The sequence below is a fragment of the Lampetra planeri genome, chromosome 3 (assembly GCF_965212315.1).
Source record: "Lampetra planeri chromosome 3, kcLamPlan1.2.h2, whole genome shotgun sequence".
In the NCBI taxonomy this organism is placed as follows: Eukaryota; Metazoa; Chordata; class Hyperoartia; order Petromyzontiformes; family Petromyzontidae; genus Lampetra; species Lampetra planeri.
The window spans coordinates 12,121,978-12,144,482 of NC_136109.1; the positions used below are offsets into that span (position 1 = coordinate 12,121,978).

General features: G+C 57.8%; 1 protein-coding gene across 1 annotated transcript; it reads left to right on the top strand.

Annotated features, from left to right (window-relative positions):
• Window positions 1–470: 470 nt before the first annotated feature.
• On the top strand, window positions 471–21,660 carry MUSK (muscle associated receptor tyrosine kinase). The gene is made up of 12 exons (XM_078620791.1): window positions 471–1,697; window positions 7,534–7,660; window positions 9,088–9,239; window positions 10,034–10,161; window positions 11,202–11,343; window positions 13,783–13,812; window positions 14,087–14,214; window positions 14,891–15,053; window positions 15,585–16,026; window positions 17,327–17,512; window positions 17,685–17,833; window positions 18,558–21,660. Exons 1-12 carry the CDS (start codon window positions 1,634–1,636, stop codon window positions 19,283–19,285), a joined length of 2,439 nt encoding a protein of 812 aa, XP_078476917.1. The 5' UTR covers window positions 471–1,633; the 3' UTR covers window positions 19,286–21,660.
• The last annotated feature ends 845 nt before the right edge of the window (window positions 21,661–22,505 follow it).

Sequence of the window (22,505 nt, forward strand, 5' to 3'; positions counted from 1 at the left end):
AATTTACCCCGAACATTGTTTTTTTTATTTCTCTTGTATATTCATGTATTATTTTATATAAATTTACTTTTAAAAAGTGTTAGAGAATTAAATGGGGGTCACAAGACATCTGAACCACCCTGTATATAACTAAACATGTATTTATTATGACGTGGTATTTGGTGGTGGGTGTGATTTAAACAAAAGAGATTCGGTCTCGATGCCCTGTCCATATTTACGCAATGAGGCCACTTGTGTCTGTTCAAGAGGCTGCTGCTGCTGCTGGTCAGTGTGTCAGCGCTGTCAGCGAGCACCTATTAAGGCCAGTACGGCACACGTGCAGGTGGCATTGCCAACCAGCGCGGCAGGTCACGGTGGTGCCAACCCCAGGGCTGATGATATTCACGGAATCAGCCACGACTCCGAGGAGTGCCGATTGAGGTTCGGGTCTATCTTGGGAGTGGCTTATTGACGACATCTGCTCGACCTAGTTTCCACAGTCGTCCTCTGGGATCAACCTGGATCCATCCTCCCATCATCGCCGTGTCCCCATCCTCCAGCCCCATCCTCGTGTCGCCATCATCCAGCCCTATTCTCCCAGCGTCCCCATCCTCCAGCCCCATCCTCCCATCCTCCTGCCCCATCCTCCACGTGCCCCCCATCCTCCCATCCTCCAGCCCCATCTTCCAGCCACATCCTCCCCGCCTTCCCATCCTCCCATCCTCCCCGTGCCCCCCATCCTCCAGCCCCATCTTCCAGCCACATCCTCCCCGCCTTCCCATCCTCCAGCCCCATCCTCCCATCCTCCCGCGCCATCCTCCCGCGTCCCCATCCTCCCATCCTCCTGCCCCATCCTCCCCGTGTCTCCCATCCTCCCATCCTCCAGCCCCATCCTCCCCGTGCCCCACATCCTCCCATCCTCCTGCCCCATCCTCCCCGTGCCCCCCATCCTCCCATCCTCCTACCCCATCCTCCCCGCGTCCCCGCACTCCCCTCCTCCTCCCCGTCCCCGCCACCTGTCGCTGTCCGTCGCTGCGGCGGCCTCGGTAGAGGCGGCGCTGTCCCCTATCCCCGGGCGGACTCGCCTCTCTCTCTGTCTCTGTCTCTCTCGCCTCTCTCTGTCTCTCTCTGTCCACCTCATCAGCCCTCTCCCACCTCGTCTCCTCCCCCCCGCCAGTCTCTCCACTCCTCGTCTTCACCTCGTTGTCTCAGCCCCCCCCCCTTCCCACTCCACCTCGTCTTCGGCCGGTCTTCACGTCGCATCCGCGTCAACTTCCACCTCGTCGTCCTCGTCTCCACCATTACACACCTCGTCACCCTCGTCACCCTCCCCCACCTCGTCGTCCTCGTCACCCTCGTCCTCTCTGCCCCCCCCCACCTCGTCTCGTCCCCGCCTGACGACGCGTCGACTCGCCTCCACTTCGTCTCAACTCCTACGACTCGCCCACCTCGTCACCCTCGTCTCCACCATTACACACCTCGTCACGTCGTCTCCAATCATTACACACCTCGTCACCTCTTCAATCTCCACACACCTCGTCACCTCTTCAATCTCCACACACCTCGTGACCTCGTCACCCCCCCTGTCCCTCCCCACCTCGTCACCCCCCCTGTCCCTCCCCACCTCGTCTGCGCGGCCTTGAGGAGGGGAACGATGGCGGGATGCGGCGTGCGCGCCCTGCTGCTGTGGCTCTGCGTGGCCTCCGCTTCCCCCGACGGTGAGGAGGTGGTGGACGCGGGGTGAGGAGGTGGTGGACGTGGGGTGAGGAGGTGGTGGACGCGGGGTGAGGAGGTGGTGGTGGACGCGGGGTGAGGAGGTGGTGGACGCGGGGTGAGGAGGTGGTGGAGACTGTGCAGACGAAGAGCGAGTGTGTGTGTGTCTGGGTGTATAGGGTACATTGGTGTAGGGTGCAGTGTAGGGCTGTTTAGGGTGTAGGGGAGTGTAGAGTGTGGGGGTGTATAGGGTGTGGGGGTGTGTAGAGTGTGTGGGTGTATAGGGTGTAGGGGTGTGTAGGGTGTAGGGGTGTATAGGGTGTGGGGGTGTGTAGAGTGTGGGGGTGTTTAGGGTGTAGGGGTGTGTAGAGTGTAGGGGTGTATAGGGTGTAGGGGTGTGTAGAGTGTGGGGGTGTATAGGGTGTGGGGGTGTGTAGAGTGTAGGGGTGTGTAGGGTGTAGGGGTGTGTAGAGTGTGGGGTGTATAGGGTGTAGGGGTGTATAGAGTGTAGGGGTGTATAGGGGGTGGGGGTGTGTAGAGTGTGGGGGTGTTTAGGGTTTAGGGGTGTGTAGAGTGTGGGGTGTATAGGGTGTAGGGGTGTGTAGAGTGTAGGGGTGTATATGGTGTAGGGGTGTGTAGAGTGTGGGGTGTATAGGGTGTAGGGGTGTATAGGGTGTAGGGGTGTGTAGAGTGTGGGGTGTATAGGGTGTGGGGGTGTATAGGATGTAGGGGTGTGTAGAGTGTGTGGGTGTATAGGGTGTAGGGGTGTGTAGGGTGTAGGGGTGTATAGGGTGTGGGGGTGTGTAGAGTGTGGGGGTGTTTAGGGTGTGGGGGTGTGTAGAGTGTAGGGGTGTATAGGGTGTAGGGGTGTGTAGAGTGTGGGGGTGTATAGGGTGTGGGGGTGTGTAGAGTGTAGGGGTGTGTAGGGTGTAGGGGTGTGTAGAGTGTGGGGTGTATAGAGTGTAGGGGTGTATAGGGTGAAGGGGTGTATAGGGTGTGGGGGTGTGTAGAGTGTGGGGGTGTTTAGGGTGTAGGGGTGTGTAGAGTGTGGGGTGTATAGGGTGTGGGGGTGTATAGGGTGTAGGGGTGTGTAGAGTGTGGGGGTGTATAGGGTGTAGGGGTGTGTAGAGTGTAGGGGTGTATATGGTGTAGGGGTGTGTAGAGTGTGGGGTGTATAGGGTGTAGGGGTGTATAGGGTGTAGGGGTGTGTAGAGTGTGGGGTGTATAGGGTGTGGGGGTGTATAGGGTGTAGGGGTGTGTAGAGTGTGGGGGTGTATAGGGTGTAGGGGTGTGTAGGGTGTAGGGGTGTATAGGGTGTAGGGGTGTGTAGAGTGTGGGGGTGTATAGGGTGTAGGGGTGTGTAGGGTGTAGGGGTGTGTAGAGTGTAGGGGTGTGTAGAGTGTGGGGGTGTATAGGGTGTAGGGGTGTGTAGAGTGTAGGGGTGTATAGGGTGTGGGGGTGTGTAGAGTGTAGGGGTGTATAGAGTGTAGGGGTGTATAGGGTGTGGGGGTGTGTAGAGTGTAGGGGTGTATAGAGTGTAGGGGTGTATAGGGTGTGGGGGTGTGTAGAGTGTGGGGGTGTATAGGGTGTGGGGGTGTATAGGGTGTAGGGGTGTATAGGGTGTAGGGGTGTATAGGGTGTAGGGGTGTGTAGAGTGTGGGGGTGTATAGGGTGTAGGGGTGTATAGAGTGTGGGGGTGTATAGGGTGTAGGGGTGTATAGAGTGTGGGGGTGTATAGGGTGTAGGGGTGTGTAGAGTGTGGGGGTGTATAGGGTGTAGGGGTGTGTAGAGTGTGGGGTGTATAGGGTGTAGGGGTGTATAGGGTGTATGGGTGTATAGGCTGTAGGGGTGTGTAGAGTGTGGGGTGTATAGGGTGTAGGGGTGTATAGGGTGTGGGGGTGTATAGAGTGTGGAGGTGTATAGGGTGTAGGGTTGTGTAGAGTGTGGGGGTGTATAGGGTGTAGGGGTGTGTAGAGTGTGGGGTGTATAGGGTGTAGGGGTGTATAGGGTGGAGGGGTGTGTAGAGTGTGGGGTGTTTAAGGTGTAGGGGTGTATAGGGTGTATGGGTGTATAGGCTGTAGGGGTGTATAGAGTGTGGGGTGTATAGGGTGTAGGGGTGTGTAGGGTGTAGGGGTGTATAGGGTGTAGGGGTGTATAGGGTGTAGGGGTGTATAGGGTGTGGGGGTGTATAGGGTGTAGGGGTGTGTAGAGTGTGGGGGTGTATAGGGTGTAGGGGTGTGTAGAGTGTGGGGGTGTATAGGGTGTAGGGGTGTGTAGAGTGTGGGGTGTATAGGGTGTAGGGATGTGTAGGGTGTGGGGGTGTATAGGGTGTAGGGGTGTGTAGAGTGTGGGGGTGTATAGGGTGTAGGGGTGTGTAGATTGTGGGGGTGTATAGGGTGTAGGGTGTGTAAAGTGTGGGGGTGTATGGGGTGTAGGGTGTGTAGAGAAGTTGGGGGTTTATAGGGTGTAGGGGTGTGTAGAGTGTGGGGGTGTATAGGGTGTAGGGGTGTTTAGAGTGTGGGGGTGTATAGGGCGTAGGGTGTGTAGAGTGTGGGGGTGTATGGGGTGTAGGGTGTGTAGAGAAGTTGGGGGTTTATAGGGTGTAGGGGTGTGTAGAGTGTGGGGGTGTATAGGGTGTAGGGGTGTTTAGAGTGTGGGGGTGTATAGGGCGTAGGGTGTGTAGAGTGTGGGGGTGTATGGGGTGTAGGGTGTGTGGAGAAGTTGGGGGTTTATAGGGTGTAGGGGTGTGTAGAGTGTAGGGGTGCATAGGATGTATGGGTGTATGGGTGTTCAGTATATGATGCAGCGTAGGGGTGTATATATTGGGTGTAGTTCTTGATAGTGTAGTGCTTGAGTGTGGGGTGTGTGCATGTGCCCTGTGTGACGGTAAACGAGTGTGGTAAGTGCAGACTGGGTAGTAGGGATGCCGCTGTAAGGATGTATGACTGTGAGTGGTGTGTGAGTGTGACTGTAGGCTGTGTGTATTGTCAGTCCGACCTGAACCAACCCCCACCCCGCCCCGCGAGCCAAATAACTGTGCTGTTGGATTTGTGGCATCTGGTGGCCCGTGTCACGGCATTCGTTTGAATCAGCCCGTCCATTATACAGTATAGAGAGAGTACAAACACTCCACCTCCTCCCCCAGTGTGGGGGTCACATGCGTTGGGCCAAGCATTTCCGTCTGAATGTGATTATCCGGCGTTTAAGAAAAAAATAAGGTGCCTTCTTCCCGTAAAGTCACGTAGGTATTCTAGATTTGAAGCTTTCGTGACTGCAAGGATTCATACTCATAGTTCTTTCGGTAAAGTCACGTAGGTAAAATATTAAATAAAAATGATTTTTTATTAATTTTAATTTCATTTTTTACCTACGTGACTTTACCGATAGAACTAAGAGTATGTCACGTAGGTACTTAATAAAATAAATCTCGACGTTTCGGGCGCAACACAAGCGCACGAAACGTCGTGATTTATTTTATTTTCTACCCACGTGACTTTTCCGACAGAACCAAAGAGTATGGATTCCTGCAGTCACGAAAGCTTCAAATCAAGATTGCCTCCTTCAACTTTGGCGACCAATACTATCCACAGTCGAGGTTTGTTTTTTTGTCTTCGCTGGAGTCCCTTAAAAGATGCAGAAATTCAAAGGTAAAGCCACATCGTGCCCTCTATTTAAGAGCGATGCTGGAGGAGGATTTCTCCACAACTCTGTGGCTGTCACCTGACGATGCCGGTTGTTGTAATTACCGGCGAAACGTCACGGGTACTCGAATTGCAAATGTCGCTGTGGTTTTAACTCTCCAACACACAACCGGCGTGTTGTACTCGTGACGAATTGATTTGTTTACGCGACAAACCCCTTACTGATCGGCCGTGTCCGGGTGGTGGCGGGTTTAACGACACATTAATATTCACGCGATTTAACCCCAACAAAAAAAATCTCTATTATGTATGTCCATTGAACGCTGACCTAGAAAAACCGCTGGCTTACACTGCAGTGACTTTTACGCGGTGAACAGCTGTTCGCTGACAATGGGCTCTGAAATATCCTCGGGGGGCTGAGAGAGAGATGTTTGCGAAGCCACCCATGCCCTCTCTCTCTCTCTATCCACTTCCGCAGCCTCCCTCTGTCTGTCTCCTCGTCAGACTCACCACTCCTCGCCGTCACCTCATCATCATCATCATCTCACCGTGTTGTCATCCTCAACCTCCCTTCCCTCTCCACCTCATCTTCCACCGGTCTTCACGTCGCATCCCCGTCAACCTCCATGTCGTCGTCTCGCGCTCCCTTCGTCTCGTCTGCACGTCACCACGTCTCCACCATTACACACCTCGTCACCTTTACAATCTCCCTACACCTCGTCACCCCTCCAATCTCCACCCACTCATGTGTCAAGTCACTCAGGAATTCACCGACTCACTCAAGCACATTCATCCACTTACTCATTCACCCACTCACTTGTCAAAGTCACTCAATAATCTAACCACCCACCCACGTTCACGACCCCAATCACCCTGCACTTCAGCTTTTGCGCACCTGTTCAAGTTTGACCCAGACAGTCCAGGAATTGGCAGCTGTGTTCGGGGTGGCAGGATTTGATTTGTACCGCGATGTGTTGGCACTCTTGCTGCCCTTGATCAGTTTTGATGTTGGTAGTAACCTCCTGGTTACACCAGCCCACAGGGGATTATTGTGTCCGTCCGTCCGTCGTGAATCCAAAAATGGGAGGGGTGGGGCTGGGTGGAGAGGGGAGGGTGGGGAGGGGCTGGGTGTGGAGGGAGGGGCTCGGTGGGGAGGGTGGGGAGGGGCTGGGTGGGGAGGGTGGGGAGGGGCTGGGTGGGGCTGGGTGGGGAGGGGCTGGTCACCCCGTGGTGCCCTTATAAAACTCAACGTTTAACCTACTCACGCCGGCTTGTGCCCGCCCTCACAGTCGGGCATATTTGCGGAATACACCACGCCGCCGTTGACCCTGGCCATTGACCCAGCAACCCAACGTTCCTACCAGCTCCCTCCGCAGGAATGTGTTTATAGACCTCGGTTCACCGAGAGATAGAGAGATATCCGGGTTTGGTCTACAGTGAACATGTGGCAACTCTTGCCAAGAGGTATGGACCACCCGTACGTTTGTCTGTTGTGTGTGAAGGGCTCAATCTCCAGCCTGTGTTGTCCTTTGGTCAACATTTTATTTAGCAGCCCCCTCGCACCCCCCTCGCACCCCCACCCCCCATTTGCCACTGTGATGGATGGCAGCCGTGCCATGAGGGGTTGATCAGCTGACTCACGGCAAGCTGTTTCTCTCTCTCTCTCCAATTGGCATCCCAGCGCTGTGTTCGTCACATTGCACCACCGTGCTCCCGCGTGACACCACGACGAGGTGCGGGGACTGTTCCAGCCAGTGGTGTGCACCTAGCCTGGCACGAGGGCTGTGGTGACGTCACTGTCACTTTTAGTGGCGAATAGCGGTCGTTGATTATGTTGAAGGGACCACCATACAACTATAAATAAACAAAATAGTTTTATTTTATTTTACCAGGCAAGGCCTACTGAGCTATTTTTCATAAGCGATCTGGCCACTAAAAGAAAGCTCAACGAAGTGGCTTATCATCATCACGTGGAAATGTATAACAGCCAGATACTCAAACGCATGTTTCTAACTGTGGAGGGAAAAACAAGAGGAAAAATCCACGCGACCACGGGGAGAGAGACACGCAAACTCCAAATATACAGGCTTCAGGGTTGGGATCGAACCCACGACCTCCCGCATACCAGGTGAGGTCGTTAACATCTCCGAGCCCAACCGTGAGGCTATTGGGGTGGATTTCTGTCTCCGTCCGTCCCAAGGACCCGTCATCACCTTGGGGCCCGAGAACCAGGATGCGCTGGTGGAGCAGGAGGCATCCTTCACGTGCCACGTGACGGCCTCCCCACCAGCCGAGATCACCTGGTCCCGCAACCACGTGCCCGTGAGGTGAGCCAGCTCAGCTCATTGAAGTGAGGTCCAGGGCCGGCTCTGATGGCACTCGCCACTGATATTACCCCTGGCCAGGAATCAAACTCGGGGCGTCGGGTTCGTAGCAAAGTTGCACGATCCGCGACACCGCCACTTCCTCCGGCACGCACAGACAGCACACACGTACACACGCAGACGCAGAGACAAAGCGAAGACACACGTACACACACGCAGAGGCAAAGACAAAGCGAAGACACACGTACACACACACACACACAAAGACAAAGCAAAGACACACACACACGTACACACGCGCACACACATACACACACACACGTACACACACACACAAAGACAAAGCAAAGACACACACACACGTACACACGCGCACACACATACACACGTACACGCGCGCACACACAGCACGTGCGCGTGGTGCCGCTGTGCCGTGCCGCGCCTTCATCGGTGCCGCTCGCTAGTAGCACTCGCCCCGACAGCCTGTGCAGGCAGACCACGTGGGGGTTGGGTGTGGATCTACACCTCTGTCCGCGTGCGGGTGTGTGTGCGTGCGTGTGTGTGTGCGTGCGTGTGTGTGTGCGTGTGTGTGTGTGTGCGTGCGTGCGTGTGTGTGTGTGCGTGTGTGTGCGTGCGTGCGTGTGTGTGCGTGTGTGTGTGCGTGTGTGTGTGCGTGCGTGCGTGTGTGTGTGTGCGTGTGTGTGTGTGTGTGCGTGTGTGCCGGTTGGAAACATTTAGGCTGGCCTGCCTACGATCCATCCTGGGTTTAACCAGGCTGGATTGTGTGAGGAGCTCACAAGTCCTTGAAAGATCTGGGCAAAGTCCCATCAGTGAGCTCCTCCGGCAGGCAAGGCTGCGTTGGCTGGGTCATGTAGCCCGCATGCCCAGCCACCGCATGCCTAAACAGCTTTTGTTCGGCCGGATCGAGGGGGCTAAACGGGCGCGGCACGGGCTAGAGAAGAGATGGAGTGATGTGGTACAGGAGGACGTGGAGCTGAGTGGACTTGCCGATGACTGGTACCAGCGGTGTCAAGATCGGCCTCAGTGGAGGAGGCTCGTGAAGGACGCTACTGGGCAGTTGGAGGCAGTCGCCCTCCAACAACAACGGAGGGCGGAGGAGCGACGCTCACAACAACGAGCGGAGCGCCGGGTGGCTAAAGCACAGCAAGTTGGCACAGTAGGGGGCACAGGTGGTGCATCAGCCAGTCATCTCGGTCATCTCGGTCAGTCGACCCGTGGCACCTGGGTCTGCCCCGTGACCTCCTGCCAGCGGGCGTTCGACACTTCACGTGGCCTCAAGGTGCACATGGCCTGGCACAAGCGTCGTGGTGACGTCACCGCCACTTAGTGGCGAATGGCGGTTGTTGTTGTGTGTGTGTGCGTGCGTGTGTGTGTGTGCGTGTGTGTGTGCGTGCGTGTGTGTACCGCAGGCGCTTCGACGCGCGCTACCGGCTGGGCGAGGGTGGGCAGCTGCTCACGGTGGTGACGGTGGAGGAGCCGGACGCGGGCGTGTACTGCTGCACCGCCTCCAACGGGCACGGGACCCCGGCCAACGCCTGCGCCGCCCTGCAGGTCAAGATGAGTGCGTGGCGCTCAATCACCGCCCCGTGCCGCTGCTGCTGCCCCGTGCTGCTGCTGCCCCGCCACCCTGTGTGCTGCCCACTGCTGCCCCGTGCTGCTGCCCCGCCACCGTATCTGCTCCTCACTCCTGACCCCAGTACTGCCCCGTGCTGCCCCGTGCTGCTGCCCTGCTGCTGCCCCGCCACCCTGTGTGCTGCCCACTCCTGCCCCGTGCTGCTGCCCCGCCACCCTGTGTGCTGCCCACTGCTGACCCGTGCTGCTGCCCCGCCACCCTGTGTGCTGCCCACTCCTGCCCCGTGCTGCTGCCCCGCCACCTTGTGTGCTGCCCACTCCTGACCCGTGCTGCCCCGCCACCCTGTGTGCTGCCCACTCCTGCCCGGTGCTGCTGCCCCGCCACCCTGTGTGCTGCCCACTGCTGCCCCGTGCTGCCCCGCCACCGTATCTGCTCCTCACTCCTGACCCCAGTACCGCCCCGTGCTGCCCTGCTGCTGCCCCGCTGCTTCGTGCTCCCTCCACCTGCCTCGTGCTGCCCGCACCCAGCCTGTGTTGCCCTGTGCTGCCCCCAACGCTGCCCCTGCGTGACCCTTGCCGCCCTGCTGCTGCCCTGTGTTTACACGTCTCGCTTCGAGTCTCTCTCGCGTGTGTGTGCGTGCGTTCACGCACGAGTACGAGTGAATGCACATACACACACACGCGTGTCCGTTTTGTGGATGCGCAATTGAGTGCGTGTCCCTGAACGTGGTGCGTGCGTGTGCGCATCTGCGTGCGTGCGCGCGCGTGCCCGCACGCTCTCAGAGCCGCGCGTCACCCGGCCGCCCGGCGACGTGGCGGTTGTCGTGGGCGCCAAGGTGGTGCTGCCCTGCATCTCCATGGGCAACCCCACCCCGGCCATCTCCTGGACCAAAGACAACGCTCCTCTCAGGGTGAGGGGTCGGCGCGACCCTCCTCGCCTCACCTGACCGCGTAGCCGCCCCACCTGATCTCGACCCATCCCGACCCATCCGTATCTGCCATCGGCTTCCTTGTCTGTCTGTGTTCACTTGTTCGTACCTCGTTTTCCCCTCCATCTTTCCGTGCCCCCTCTGTGGAGTGCCTCTGTGCCCTCCTGTCTCTCTGTATATCTCCCTTGCCTCCACGTGTCCCCAAGTGTCCTCACGTTCGTGTGCCCCACGTATCTCGGCATGCCTCTCACCGTATCCCTTCGTGTCCTTGTGCGTCCCAGTGACCCCACCTGTGTTCTCGTGTGTCCGGATGTGCCCTCACGTGCCGTGTTTCCCCCACTGCAGACCCCCCCACCCGTGCCCACCCACGCCGTGTTTCCCCCACTGCGGACCCCCCACCCGTGCCCACCCACACCGTGTTTCCCCCACTGCGGACCCCCCACCCGTGCCCACCCACACCGTGTTTCCCCCACTGCGGACCCCCCACCCGTGCCCACCCACACCGTGTTTCCCCCACTGCGGACCCCCCACCCGTGCCCACCCACACCGTGTTTCCCCCACTGCGGACCCCTCACCCGTGCCCACCCACACCGTGTTTCCCCCACTGCGGACCCCCCCACCCGTGCCCACCCACACCGTGTTTCCCCCACTGCGGACCCCCCACCCGTGCCCACCCACACCGTGTTTCCCCCACTGCGGACCCCCCCACCCGTGCCCACCCACACCGTGTTTCCCCCACTGCGGACCCCCCACCCGTGCCCACCCACACCGTGTTTCCCCCACTGCGGACCCCCCACCCGTGCCCACCCACACCGTGTTTCCCCCACTGCGGACCCCCCACCCGTGCCCACCCACACCGTGTTTCCCCCACTGCGGACCCCCCACCCGTGCCCACCCACACCGTGTTTCCCCCACTGCGGACCCCCCACCCCTGCCCACCCACACCCGTGTTTCCCCCACTGCGGACCCCCCACCCGTGCCCACCCACACCGTGTTTCCTCCATCCACGTTCCCCGCTGCAGGAGTCGAGCCGCGTGTCGGTGCTGGCGTCGGGGAACCTGCGCGTGCGGGGCGCCACGCGCACGGACGGCGGCCTCTACCGCTGCGCGGCGCGCAACAGCCTCGGCGTGGAGTACTCGCGGCCCGCCCTGCTCACCGTGAACGGTGGGCGGGGGGGGAGAGGGACAGGGACGTGAAGACACGGGGACGCAGGGACGTGAGGGTACGGGGGCACGGGGACGTGATGACACGGGGGCACGGGGACGTGAAGACACGGGGACGCAGGGACGTGAGGGTACGGGGGCACGGGGACGTGATGACACGGGGGCACGGGGACGTGAGGGTACGGGGGCACGGGGACGTGATGACACGGGGGCACGGGGACGTGATGACACGGGGGCACGGGGACGTGATGACACGGGGGCACGGGGACGTGAGGGTACGGGGGCACGGGGACGTGATGACACGGGGGCACGGGGACGTGATGACACGGGGGCACGGGGACGTGATGACACGGGGGCACGGGGACGTGATGACACGGGGGCACGGGGACGTGATGACACGGGGGCACGGGGACGTGAGGGTACGGGGGCACGGGGACGTGATGACACGGGGGCACGGGGACGTGATGACACGGGGGCACGGGGACGTGATGACACGGGGGCACGGGGACGTGAGGGTACGGGGGCACGGGGACGTGATGACACGGGGGCACGGGGACGTGATGACACGGGGGCACGGGGACGTGAGGGTACGGGGGCACGGGGACGTGATGACACGGGGGCACGGGGACGTGATGACACGGGGGCACGGGGACGTGATGACACGGGGGCACGGGGACGTGAGGGTACGGGGGCACGGGGACGTGATGACACGGGGGCACGGGGACGTGATGACACGGGGGCACGGGGACGTGATGACACGGGGGCACGGGGACGTGATGACACGGGGGCACGGGGACGTGATGACACGGGGGCACGGGGACGTGATGACACGGGGGCACGGGGACGTGATGACACGGGGGCACGGGGACGTGATGACACGGGGGCACGGGGACGTGATGACACGGGGGCACGGGGACGTGATGACACGGGGGCACGGGGACGTGATGACACGGGGGCATGGGGACGTGATGACACGGGGGCACGGGGACGTGATGACACGGGGGCACAGGGACGTGAGGACACAGGGACATGGGGACGTTGGGACGTCGGGATGCAGGGACGTGGGGACACAGGGACGGGAGTACGTGGAGATACGGAGACTAAACTATAAACGAATCAATGTTTTAAGTAACCAGGTAAGGCCCACTGAGCTATAATAGCTCTTTTGTCAGAAGCGACTTGGCTATCACAAATGATAGCTCAACGAACTGGCTCATCATCGTGTGGAAATGTATAGTAGCCGAATACTCTAAACACGTGATGTTGATTCTAAATGTGGAGGGAAAAACCGGAGGACCCCGAGAAAAATCCACACGATCACGGGGAGAGAGACGCAGACTCGAAATACACAGCAGCAGGCATCGTCAGGGTCGAGATCAAACCCACGCCCTCCTGTACACCAGGCGAGGAAGATGACATCTCGCCGCCGTGGTGCTGCCATTGGGTACAGGAACACGGAGACATGAGGACCACAGGGGGAGGGGGACACAGGGACAATGAGCATGAACCATCATCAAGTGAACTCCGGTCATCCTCCCAGCAGCACCGGCTTTTGGCTTGCTCTCGAACAAAGATGGTCACTGCATCGCGCGCTTTCAGATGCGCTTCTACGGCCGTCTGGAACGCTCTCCCTTCCGATATTAAGAAGCCACTGGAGCTATGCACTTTTAAATCATCATCTAGATTGACAAACGCGCTTCTTTCGAACTGCTTTCTGTGTTTAGCTTGTTGTCCTTCCCCCGCACCTCCGATTAGTCCAGCTGGCTGCAGACTGCGTACGGTGCGAAAGAAGTTGAGCGTACATATGTAGTGTCGAAGGTCTCTTCTTCCTTCTTGCTCGAGGCTTGTGTGTGTGCGCGTGCGGGTGGCGTGCGTCGCACACACACACTCAGTCGGAGACGAGGCAGTCGCACGAGGCACCGTCCTCCCCTTTTATTGGTGTGGAGTTCACGCCACCAACTCGGGCCCCCCCTCTCTCTCACGACCACTCTGCCGCACGACCCGTCACAGACACGACCCGTCACAGACACGACCCGTCACAGACACGACCCGTCACAGACACGACCCGTCACAGACACGACCCTGCCCGCGTTGCACCGACGGCGTCGACCGAGACGGCCAACTTCTGTCCGGCCGCGCGATGACCGGGCGAAGGCGGCGGCGACGAGACGAGTCCACTCCCAGAACCGGCAGCCCGGAGCTCCCGCTCTCTGCTGCTTTTATTCCCCTCGAGGTCGACCGTGACCCTTGCCCCAGTGCCTCGGCCCTCCCGGCACACCCGTGTATATGCTCAACGGCGTGTATGCTGAGTGTCTACCTGCAGCTGCGGCTGCTGTACCACAGTCAGCGCTATGTCACTACACATGCAGGGGCACGCGGCGACACTGAGCTTCACCGAACCTTAACGCTGCCTCCTTCTACTGTGCCCGTGTCTCTGCAGAGAGGAGCGTGGACCACGCAAGTGCTGAAGGTGCGTGTCCCTGTGTCCGGTGTGTCTCTTTGTCTCCGTGTCCTGTGTCTATCTCTGTTTTTGTCTCAAGCTGCGTGTCCGTGTGTCTCGTCGTCCATGCTGCGTCTCTCTCTGTCTGTGTATCCACGCCGTGTCTCTGTGTGTCCCCATGCCACGCGTGCGCATGTCTCCGTGTCTCATGTCTCTGCGCGTCTCTACGCAGTGCATCTCGTCCCTCTGTGTCCCGTGTCTCTGTCTCCACGCCGTGTCACTCCGTGCCGTGTGGGCACCGCAGGTCCTGCGCGCATGCTGCAGGCCCCGGAGGCCGAGTATCAGGTTCGGCACGGGGCCGAGCTGGTGCTGCTGTGTCGAGCTCGGGGCCTCCCTCCTCCCACACTCACGTGGACGCGTGACGCTGCCCCCGTGAGTCCTACACAGGGCAGCACACTGGGACCCACACTGGGCACCCCACTGGGCACCACACTGGGCACCACACTGGGACCCACACCAGGTCCTACACTTAGAATCCCAGTTGTGATGCGCATCGCAGCATTGAGTTGTAATTTAAACCGATTGTGTCGCTGTATCACTATGAGTGTTGTTGTGTCACTGTGAGTGTCGTTGTGTCGCTGTGTCGCAATGTGACTGTGAGTATCTCTGTGAGTGTCACTGTGAGTGTCGTTGTGTTGCTGTGTCGCAATGTGACTGTGAGTATCGCTGTGAGTGTCACTGTGAGTGTCGTTGTGTCACTGTGAGTGTCGTTGTGTTGCTGTGTCGCAATGTGACTGTGAGTATCGCTGTGAGTGTCACTGTGAGTGTCACTGTGAGTGTCGCTGTGAGTGTCGTTGTGTTGCTGTGTCGCTCTGTGACTGTGAGTATCGCTGTGAGTGTCACTGTGAGTGTCGCTGTGAGTGTCGTTGTGTTGCTGTGTCGCAATGTGACTGTGAGTATCTCTGTCAGTGTCACTGTGAGTGTCGTTGTGTCACTGTGAGTGTCGTTGTGTTGCTGTGTCGCAATGTGACTGTGAGTATCGCTGTGAGTATCACTGTGAGTATCTCTGTGAGTGTCACCGTGAGTGTCGCCGTGTCGCCGCGTACAGCTCCCTCCAGAGCTCTCGCCGGAGGTGGTGACGCGCGGCGCGGTCACGGAGTCCTGGGTCCGGCTCCGCGTCTTCCTCTCCGCCAACTTCGCGTGCCGCGCCGACAACGTTCACGGCAGCGCCGAGGCGCGCACACGCGTCTCCCTGCAGGGGGAGGGGCCCGGTGGGTGGTGGCGGCGGGGGGGGTCGACTCAGCCTCAAATGAGTACCTGGTGCGGTGTGTCGTTAACATCGTCACTGGGCCAGACAAAGGTGGTCGGGCGCAGTGCTGGCCACCCTCCCCCTCGTGTGCCGTGCCGGGCTTTGTAGGTGCTGCTCGCTAACAGCACTTGCCCCAACAGTTTGTTCAGGCTATAAGGGGGATCTTTGTCTTTGAGGTCGGTCGGATTTGGGGAGATGATGCTGTCCGCTGACAGCAATTCCATCAGTCAAAACCGTTCGAGTGCTCACGGTGGACCCATTACAATAACGTGAATTGAATCGCGAGATTCCATCACACGGCGCTCGCCGCGCGTTCATGATTTTACTGCACCCTGAGAGTCGGGAGGTGCCGCCTTGTCCCTGCCATTCACCCCACACCGCCCTGCTCACGTGGCCCCCCAGCCCTCGCGTTCCCCCCCCCCCCCCACCAGCCCCCCACCCCCACCAGCACCCTCTACCACGCACGGCTGACGCTTGCGCTCCCTTCGCCCAGGATCGCCCGGCGAGGCGTCGGCGGCTCCGACGACTCCATCCCCCGCGCGCGGCGCCGTGGCCCCGGCAGTAGAGGTGGCTCCAGCGCGCGGCGGCGGCGGCGTTGGTGGAGGTGGTACCGCTGGAGCAGCCGGTGCTGGCGGCAGCGACCGTGGCGCCGGCGGTAGTCACGGCGGCGTTGGTGCCGGCGACGGCGCCGGCGGCGGCGATGACGGCGGTCGCCGTGGCGGCGACGGTGCTCGCCACGACGCGGGCACGCCGGAGCACGTGGCGCCGCCCCCCGTTGCGGCGTCGGCCACGCACTCCATGCTCGTGGTGATCTCGCTCGTGTCCGGCCTGGGCGCGACCGCGCTGCTCGTGCTGCTGGGGGCCGCCGTGTGCAACGCCGTGCGGCGCCAGCAGCAGCAGCGGCACAAGGAGCGCCAGGACGGGCCCGGCGAGCGGTGCGGGAACGCAACGCTCGCCACCAGTAACAGATATCTGAGCCAGCCCTAGATTGACTCGGCGTTAAGTGAGCACCTGGTGCAGTGTGTAGTGAACTCGGCCACTGGGGAGACAAAGGCGGTCGGGGCGTGGTGTTGGCCACCCAGCCCCTCGTGTGCCGTGCTGGCCTTCATAGGTGCTGCTCGGTGTTCAGCACTTGCCCCAAACAGTCTGTTACAGGCGATACGGGGGATCCTTTGTCTTGTCAATGCACTGATGCTTGGGCTGTGAATATGAATATGCACTGGGCTAAATGAAGACAGCTTCACAGGTGCTGCACTTAATTTAGCTAAATTCCCTTTCTGGAGGGTAACAATTTCACTTCGACTGTGATGAGACGCTGAAGTCATGTCGCATGACTCCGTAGCGTGGTGCGGATTGACGCTACCTCGCACGGTTTGGCGCGGGTACGGATTTGTGTGATGCGGCATGGTGGTGCGTGCGGTGTCGTTTTATTTTTACTCTTTACCAAATGACGTATTTATTTTACCAGGTAAAACCCACTGAGCTATGTAGCTCAACCAAGTGGCTTATCATGCCGAAATGTATAGCAGCCAAATTCTTTAAACGCATGTTGATTCTAAGTGTGGAGGGAAAAATCGTAGGACCCAGAGAAATATCCACACAACCACAGGGAGAGAGAGACACGCAAACTCCAAATATATATAAATTTACGCGATCTAACCCAAAAAAAACAATATTATGGATGATATTGGTCGCCAAAGCCTACGTGTTAATCTCCAAATATACAACAGGCATCGTCAGGCTCAGGATCGAACCCACGACCTCCTGTATACCATACTCTTTGTTTTTTTCGGTAAAGTCACGTAGGTAGAAAAAACAATAGATCACGAGAGAATCAGACTGCTGTGGACGAAGCATTATATTGACCCGAGAGGGGGGGGGGGGTGCCGCATCGGGCAAGAGGGTGGGGCCAGCGATTGTGAGAAATGGACTGTAGGACATGTGAGAATGAGAGTTCAATCCAAAGGGCATGTGAGAATGAGAGTTCAATCCAAAGGGCATGTGAGAATGAGAGTGCAATCCAAAGGGCATGTGAGAATGAGAGTTCAATCCACAGGACATGTGAGCATGAGAGTTCAATCCAAAGGACATGTGAGCATGAGAGTGCAATCCAAAGGACATGTGAGCATGAGAGTGCAATCCAAAGGACATGTGAGCATGAGAGTGCAATCCAAAGGACATGTATACCAGGCGAGGTAGTGAACCACTGGGTACGGTGGTGCGGTGTCTCCGCAGGGCCGGCCCGCCATGCGAGGCGCCCTCGAACCACGTGCTGCTGGAGCGGATCCCACCCAACCCGATGTACCAGCGCCTGTCCAGCCTGCTGAGCTCGCGGCTGCAGAGCCTCGAGTACCCGCGCAACAACATCCAGTACGTTCGCGACATCGGCCAGGGCGCCTTCGGCCGCGTCTTCCAGGCAAGGTGGGCGCCGCACCTCCTGCCCGCCCGTCCGCCCGACCTGTGACCCGCACTGCAAATCGGTCACGCTTGTAGGAGCATCCCCCCACCTCCCCCCCCCCCCCCGAGTCTGACCCCTGTGACCCCCCGTGCCCCCGTCCTCCCTACCCGTCCCCGCCCGACTCCTGTGGGGCAGGGCCCCGGGGCTGCTGGTGGGTGAGGCGATCACCATGGTGGCCGTGAAGATGCTGAAGGAGGAGGCTTCACCAGACATGCAGGCCAACTTCCACCGTGAGGCGGCGCTCATGGCGGAGTTCACGCACCCCAACATCGTGAAGCTGCTGGGTGACAAAAGCGCACACGCGCACACACATCCGCACGCACGCACGCACGCACGTGCACCCGCGCTCGCATGTGCACGCACACACGCCCAAGCTTGTGCCCGGCTACGTGCACTTTGAGGCCATCACGTGAAATGTCGAAGGCAGGAGGTCACGGGGCAGTTTGAGGTGTCTCCCCATTACTGATGTTTACACTCCTTACCGAGTACTAATTTTAAGGCCGAGTAGACCTTGGCAACGGCCCAGGACCGGGTCACGTAATCCTCACTGGTGTTGGCCGTTACATTGCTTTCATGGCTTTATTTTGGTGATTTTCGAAAAGTTTTTTGGTTTGGCCATGTTTGTTTGTTGTAGTACGGAGTTAGACTGATGGCCTTAATCTAAGTTGTCTTGTGGTTGTTGTTGTTTGACTTGCATCCCACTGGGATTTTTGCACACAGCGTTGGTGTACGGTGCTTTTTCTGCATTTTTCTGTCTTTTCTTGGATTTTCTGTTTGCACATAGTCACATATTCACTTTAAGATGTTTTCTTGTTCATTTTTTAGTTTTTTTGTTTGTTGCGGTTGCACCCGATTCAAGAGCCGAATGGCTCACAGGGCTATACCTAATACATGAAACTGAAAGCTGAAACTGAGCGGGAATCGAACTCGGGTGGCCGGGTTCGTAGCGCAGCGTGCTAACCGCTACACACACACACGCACGATCTGACACACACTTGCCGCCCACAGGAGTGTGCGCCGTGGGCAAGCCCTTCTGCCTCCTCTTCGAGTTCATGCCGCACGGAGACCTCAACGAGTACCTGCGGCGCTGCAGCTCCGAGGCGGCGCTGGCGGCGTCGTCGCCGGCGGCAGTGCCGACGGTGACGACGGCGACGACGACGACGCAGGGCGACCGCTCCACGCTGTCGGCTCAGAGCAGCGGCTCGGAGCCCGTGTCGCTGTGCTGTGCCGACAAGCTGTTCGTGGCCACGCAGGTCGCCGCCGGCATGGCCTACCTCGCCGAGCGCAAATTCGTGCACCGGGACCTCGCCACGCGCAACTGCCTCGTCGGCAACCGCCTCGTCGTCAAGATCTCCGACTTCGGCCTCTCGCAGAGCATATACGCGGCCGACTACTACAAGGCGAACGAGAACGACGCCATCCCCATCCGCTGGATGCCGCCCGAGTCCATCTTCTACAACCGCTACACGAGCGAGTCGGACGTGTGGGCGTTCGGCGTCGTCCTCTGGGAGATCTTCTCGAACGGCCTGCAGCCCTACTTCGGCATGTCGCACGAGGAGGTCATCTACTTTGTGCGCGACGGCAACGTGCTCGCGTGCCCCGACGGGTGCCCGCTCGACCTCTACAACCTCATGCGCCTGTGCTGGGCGCACGCGCCCGCCGACCGGCCCAGCTTCGCCAGCGTCCAGCACGTGCTGGCGCGCATGCACGCGCAGCTGACGGCGCCGGCGCCCTGAGTCGCGATGGGGAGCCGCCACCTTCCCCAGCGCGTCCCTCGTCCGGGACTTGCGCGCGCGCTCTGTCGCTCGTTCCACTGACGGGGACGCTGGCGCCCCTGCAGCCGCGGGCCCGTGCCGTCGCCGGTTCCCGCCCCAGTGGCGGCTTCGGCCAGATTAGGTGCCTCTCGTGCTCAGCGTGGGGGTTCATTCTGCCCCGGAGACCCCTGCAGTGGCTCCGGTGGCACTCCCGTGTTCTGCCTAGTGGGGGCCCCATGCTCAGCCGGGGGGAGTTCAGTTTGTACTGCCCAGATTGGCTCCAGGACATCCGTTCTCGGTCGGGGGACTGCGTGCCGACCACGGGGTCCCTGTGTTCGACCAGAGGCCCTGTTCCCTGGTATCTGGATTCCCGTCTTGAGCCTCTAGGTCCCCTATCTAACCCAGGGGGCTCTTGTCTGGGCCCTGGAGTTCTCTGTACCGGCCCTGATAGCTCCTGTCTGTCCCTGCTTGTCTGTCCCTGCTCTCTGACTATTGGGTCCCTGTGTGATGCTTAGGGACCCCTTTGACCCGACGAGCCCCTGTCCACGCAGGAATGTGGGCTGTGGGCCCCGGTCGAACGCGTGGGTGTGTGAATGAGCGCTCTTCATTGCGGCTCCGACGGCAGTGGAGGAGCGTTTTTTTTTTCTCGAAAGGTCGCGATGAAATAAAACGATTCTTTTTCGATTTAAAGCTTTCGTGACTGCAGGGATTCATATTATTGGTTCTTTCGGTAAAGTCACGTAGAACGGAAATAATAAAATTATAAAATTAAAACAATACAATTTTCACGACGTTTCAATTGCAACACAAGCAATCGTCATCAGGTGTGAAAACCACAGCAAGAAAATTTGTTGCAATCGAAACGTCGTGAGAATTTTATTGTTTTATATTTGTATTATTTTATTATTTCCCTTCTACGTGACTTTACCGAAAGAACCAAGAAGATGAAAACGATTCTTGTTCACATGCGAGGCCTGGGACGGCACTCGGTGATTTACTACACCTGGAGTTTCCGCCAATGACCTCGGCGCTTTGACATGAACTACGGACGCGTGTGTGTTAATGCGCTGTCGCGATGGACATTGAGTAGGGGGTGCAATGATTCATCTGAATTCTCTATCCCATGACGATGCATCAAATCACGTAAGAATGAAAATGTTTTTTTTCGAATTGAATCTCCACCCCGAGATGTAACATTGTGTAATAATAACCAGCACGGAGCCGGCGGGCGGGGGGGGGGATAAGTAGGATTTTAAATGGAAACATCAGCCATGCTGGACGAATGCCTCCCCACGCCATCGCTGTATCTCGCCGTCTCAACCGGAAGATGGGACAAACGTCGGCCGATGCCATCAACCCGGCAACCGGACATCAACCAACGATCCCCCGGGTCTCCGGAGCAACGGCAACTCGACCGGCTGGCGATGCCACGAAATGCGTCTGGCTCCTGCGCACGAGAGGTTGATCTCGTCGCTCCACCCGCGACGGCGGTCGCCTTCTCGTTCCCGCTCCCTCTTGGCTGCCGTTCCATCTCCAGTCTCGTCCACTGGCCCGTTATTTCTCCGAGGCCGTGCTGTGTGTCCTCACCCGCGAGCCGGCTTAACTATTCCGAATGGTTGAAGTTGTCTCCCATCGGCATTCGTGGTCCCGATCGGTTGCGTTCCTCTTGATTTGTCTCGGTGTATTTGTTTGCAGTAATGCATCGCCCCACACTAATGTGCATGCAGACACTCCTCTACTTACGAACATTCGACTTACGAACTTTCAGAGATATGAACAAACCTGGTCCATACGTCCATTTGCGGCTGTTCGGACCGAGAGTCGTAAGTTCAATGGCCGCGCAATAGATGGCGGCGGTGGCATCTACAACTGCAGAACGTGAAGAACCAGTGACATCTACAGGAGATTTTGCAACTCTTAAAGCCATTCTCCGTGTTCAGTGTACATGCCTTACAACATGTTTGACTTACGAAAAAATCGAATTACGAACAGAACTCTGGAACCTAACTTTTTCGTAAGTAGGGGAGTCCCTCTATGTTGAACTTCTTGTACAGTACACCGTACGTAGGCCAACCGCGCTAATCGGAGCTAAAGCCCAGCCGTGTTTTACTGCTTTAAACAAATGCTGCTGGGAAGAATAACAAAAACAATTGCTGTGGATCGATGAGCATTCATAATGATTTGCTACGTTGAATACACCAATCATATCACACGGAACCTTTGTATGCACGTGCCATTTACATTATCACTGTGTGGATAAGGTAGAGCACAAAATGGGACCCTTTTCCAGTATCAAAGTATGAAAAACTATGAGTAGGTGTTTACCCTTTCTAGCAATAAAACAGGAGTTGTGTTAATATGTTTAAACGTCAAATAGATACACATTTTGCAAAGAATCGAATCTGCATTAGGGGCCGTCCATAAATGACGTCACGCACCTAGGGGGGAGAGGGGGGAGTCAGACATTTGTGACGATGTGTGACGAGGAGGGGGGGGTGAGAAATGTGACGTCACATCAAAATGCACAACTTTAAATAAATATAGACAACACGTTCTACTTAATTAAATAGACTATTTAATAAATATTTTCTCCTACAACATCAGAGTGCAGCGCCACATTAAATACGTACTACAATGACAATAGTTTAAAGCGATTTGAAGCATGTTTTATTTTTGGGGGGTGGGGGCAGAGATTTGTGACGTCATTGTTGAGGGGAGGGGTCTGACTTTTTGTGACGCCGTGTGACGAAGGGGGGGGGGGTCAAAAATCGTCCAAAATCGCGTGACGTCATTTATGGACGGCCCCTTCTTACCCAAACGTATTTGTGTTGAACATGCAAACAAACATGCTCTGGTAATAGACGGCATTGTCTTTGAGACTGATTGGCCTACACTAGAGACAGCAGCCTTCTTCATGACCCAGTCTCACCAGTGTCAGAGTCACGTAGAAGGGAAATAATAAAATAATAAAATTAAACATAATAAAATACAATTCTCACGACGTTTCGGCCACAACGCAAGCAGCCGTCCTCAGGTGAGGAACAGAGTTGTCGGAAAGACAGCGTCTGAAACGCCCTGTTCTTCACCTGAGGACGGCTGCTTGCGTTGTGGCCGAAACGTCGTGAGAATTGTATTTTATTTTTATTATTTTATTATTTCCCTTCTACGTGACTTTACCGAAAGAACCAAGAAAATGAATCTC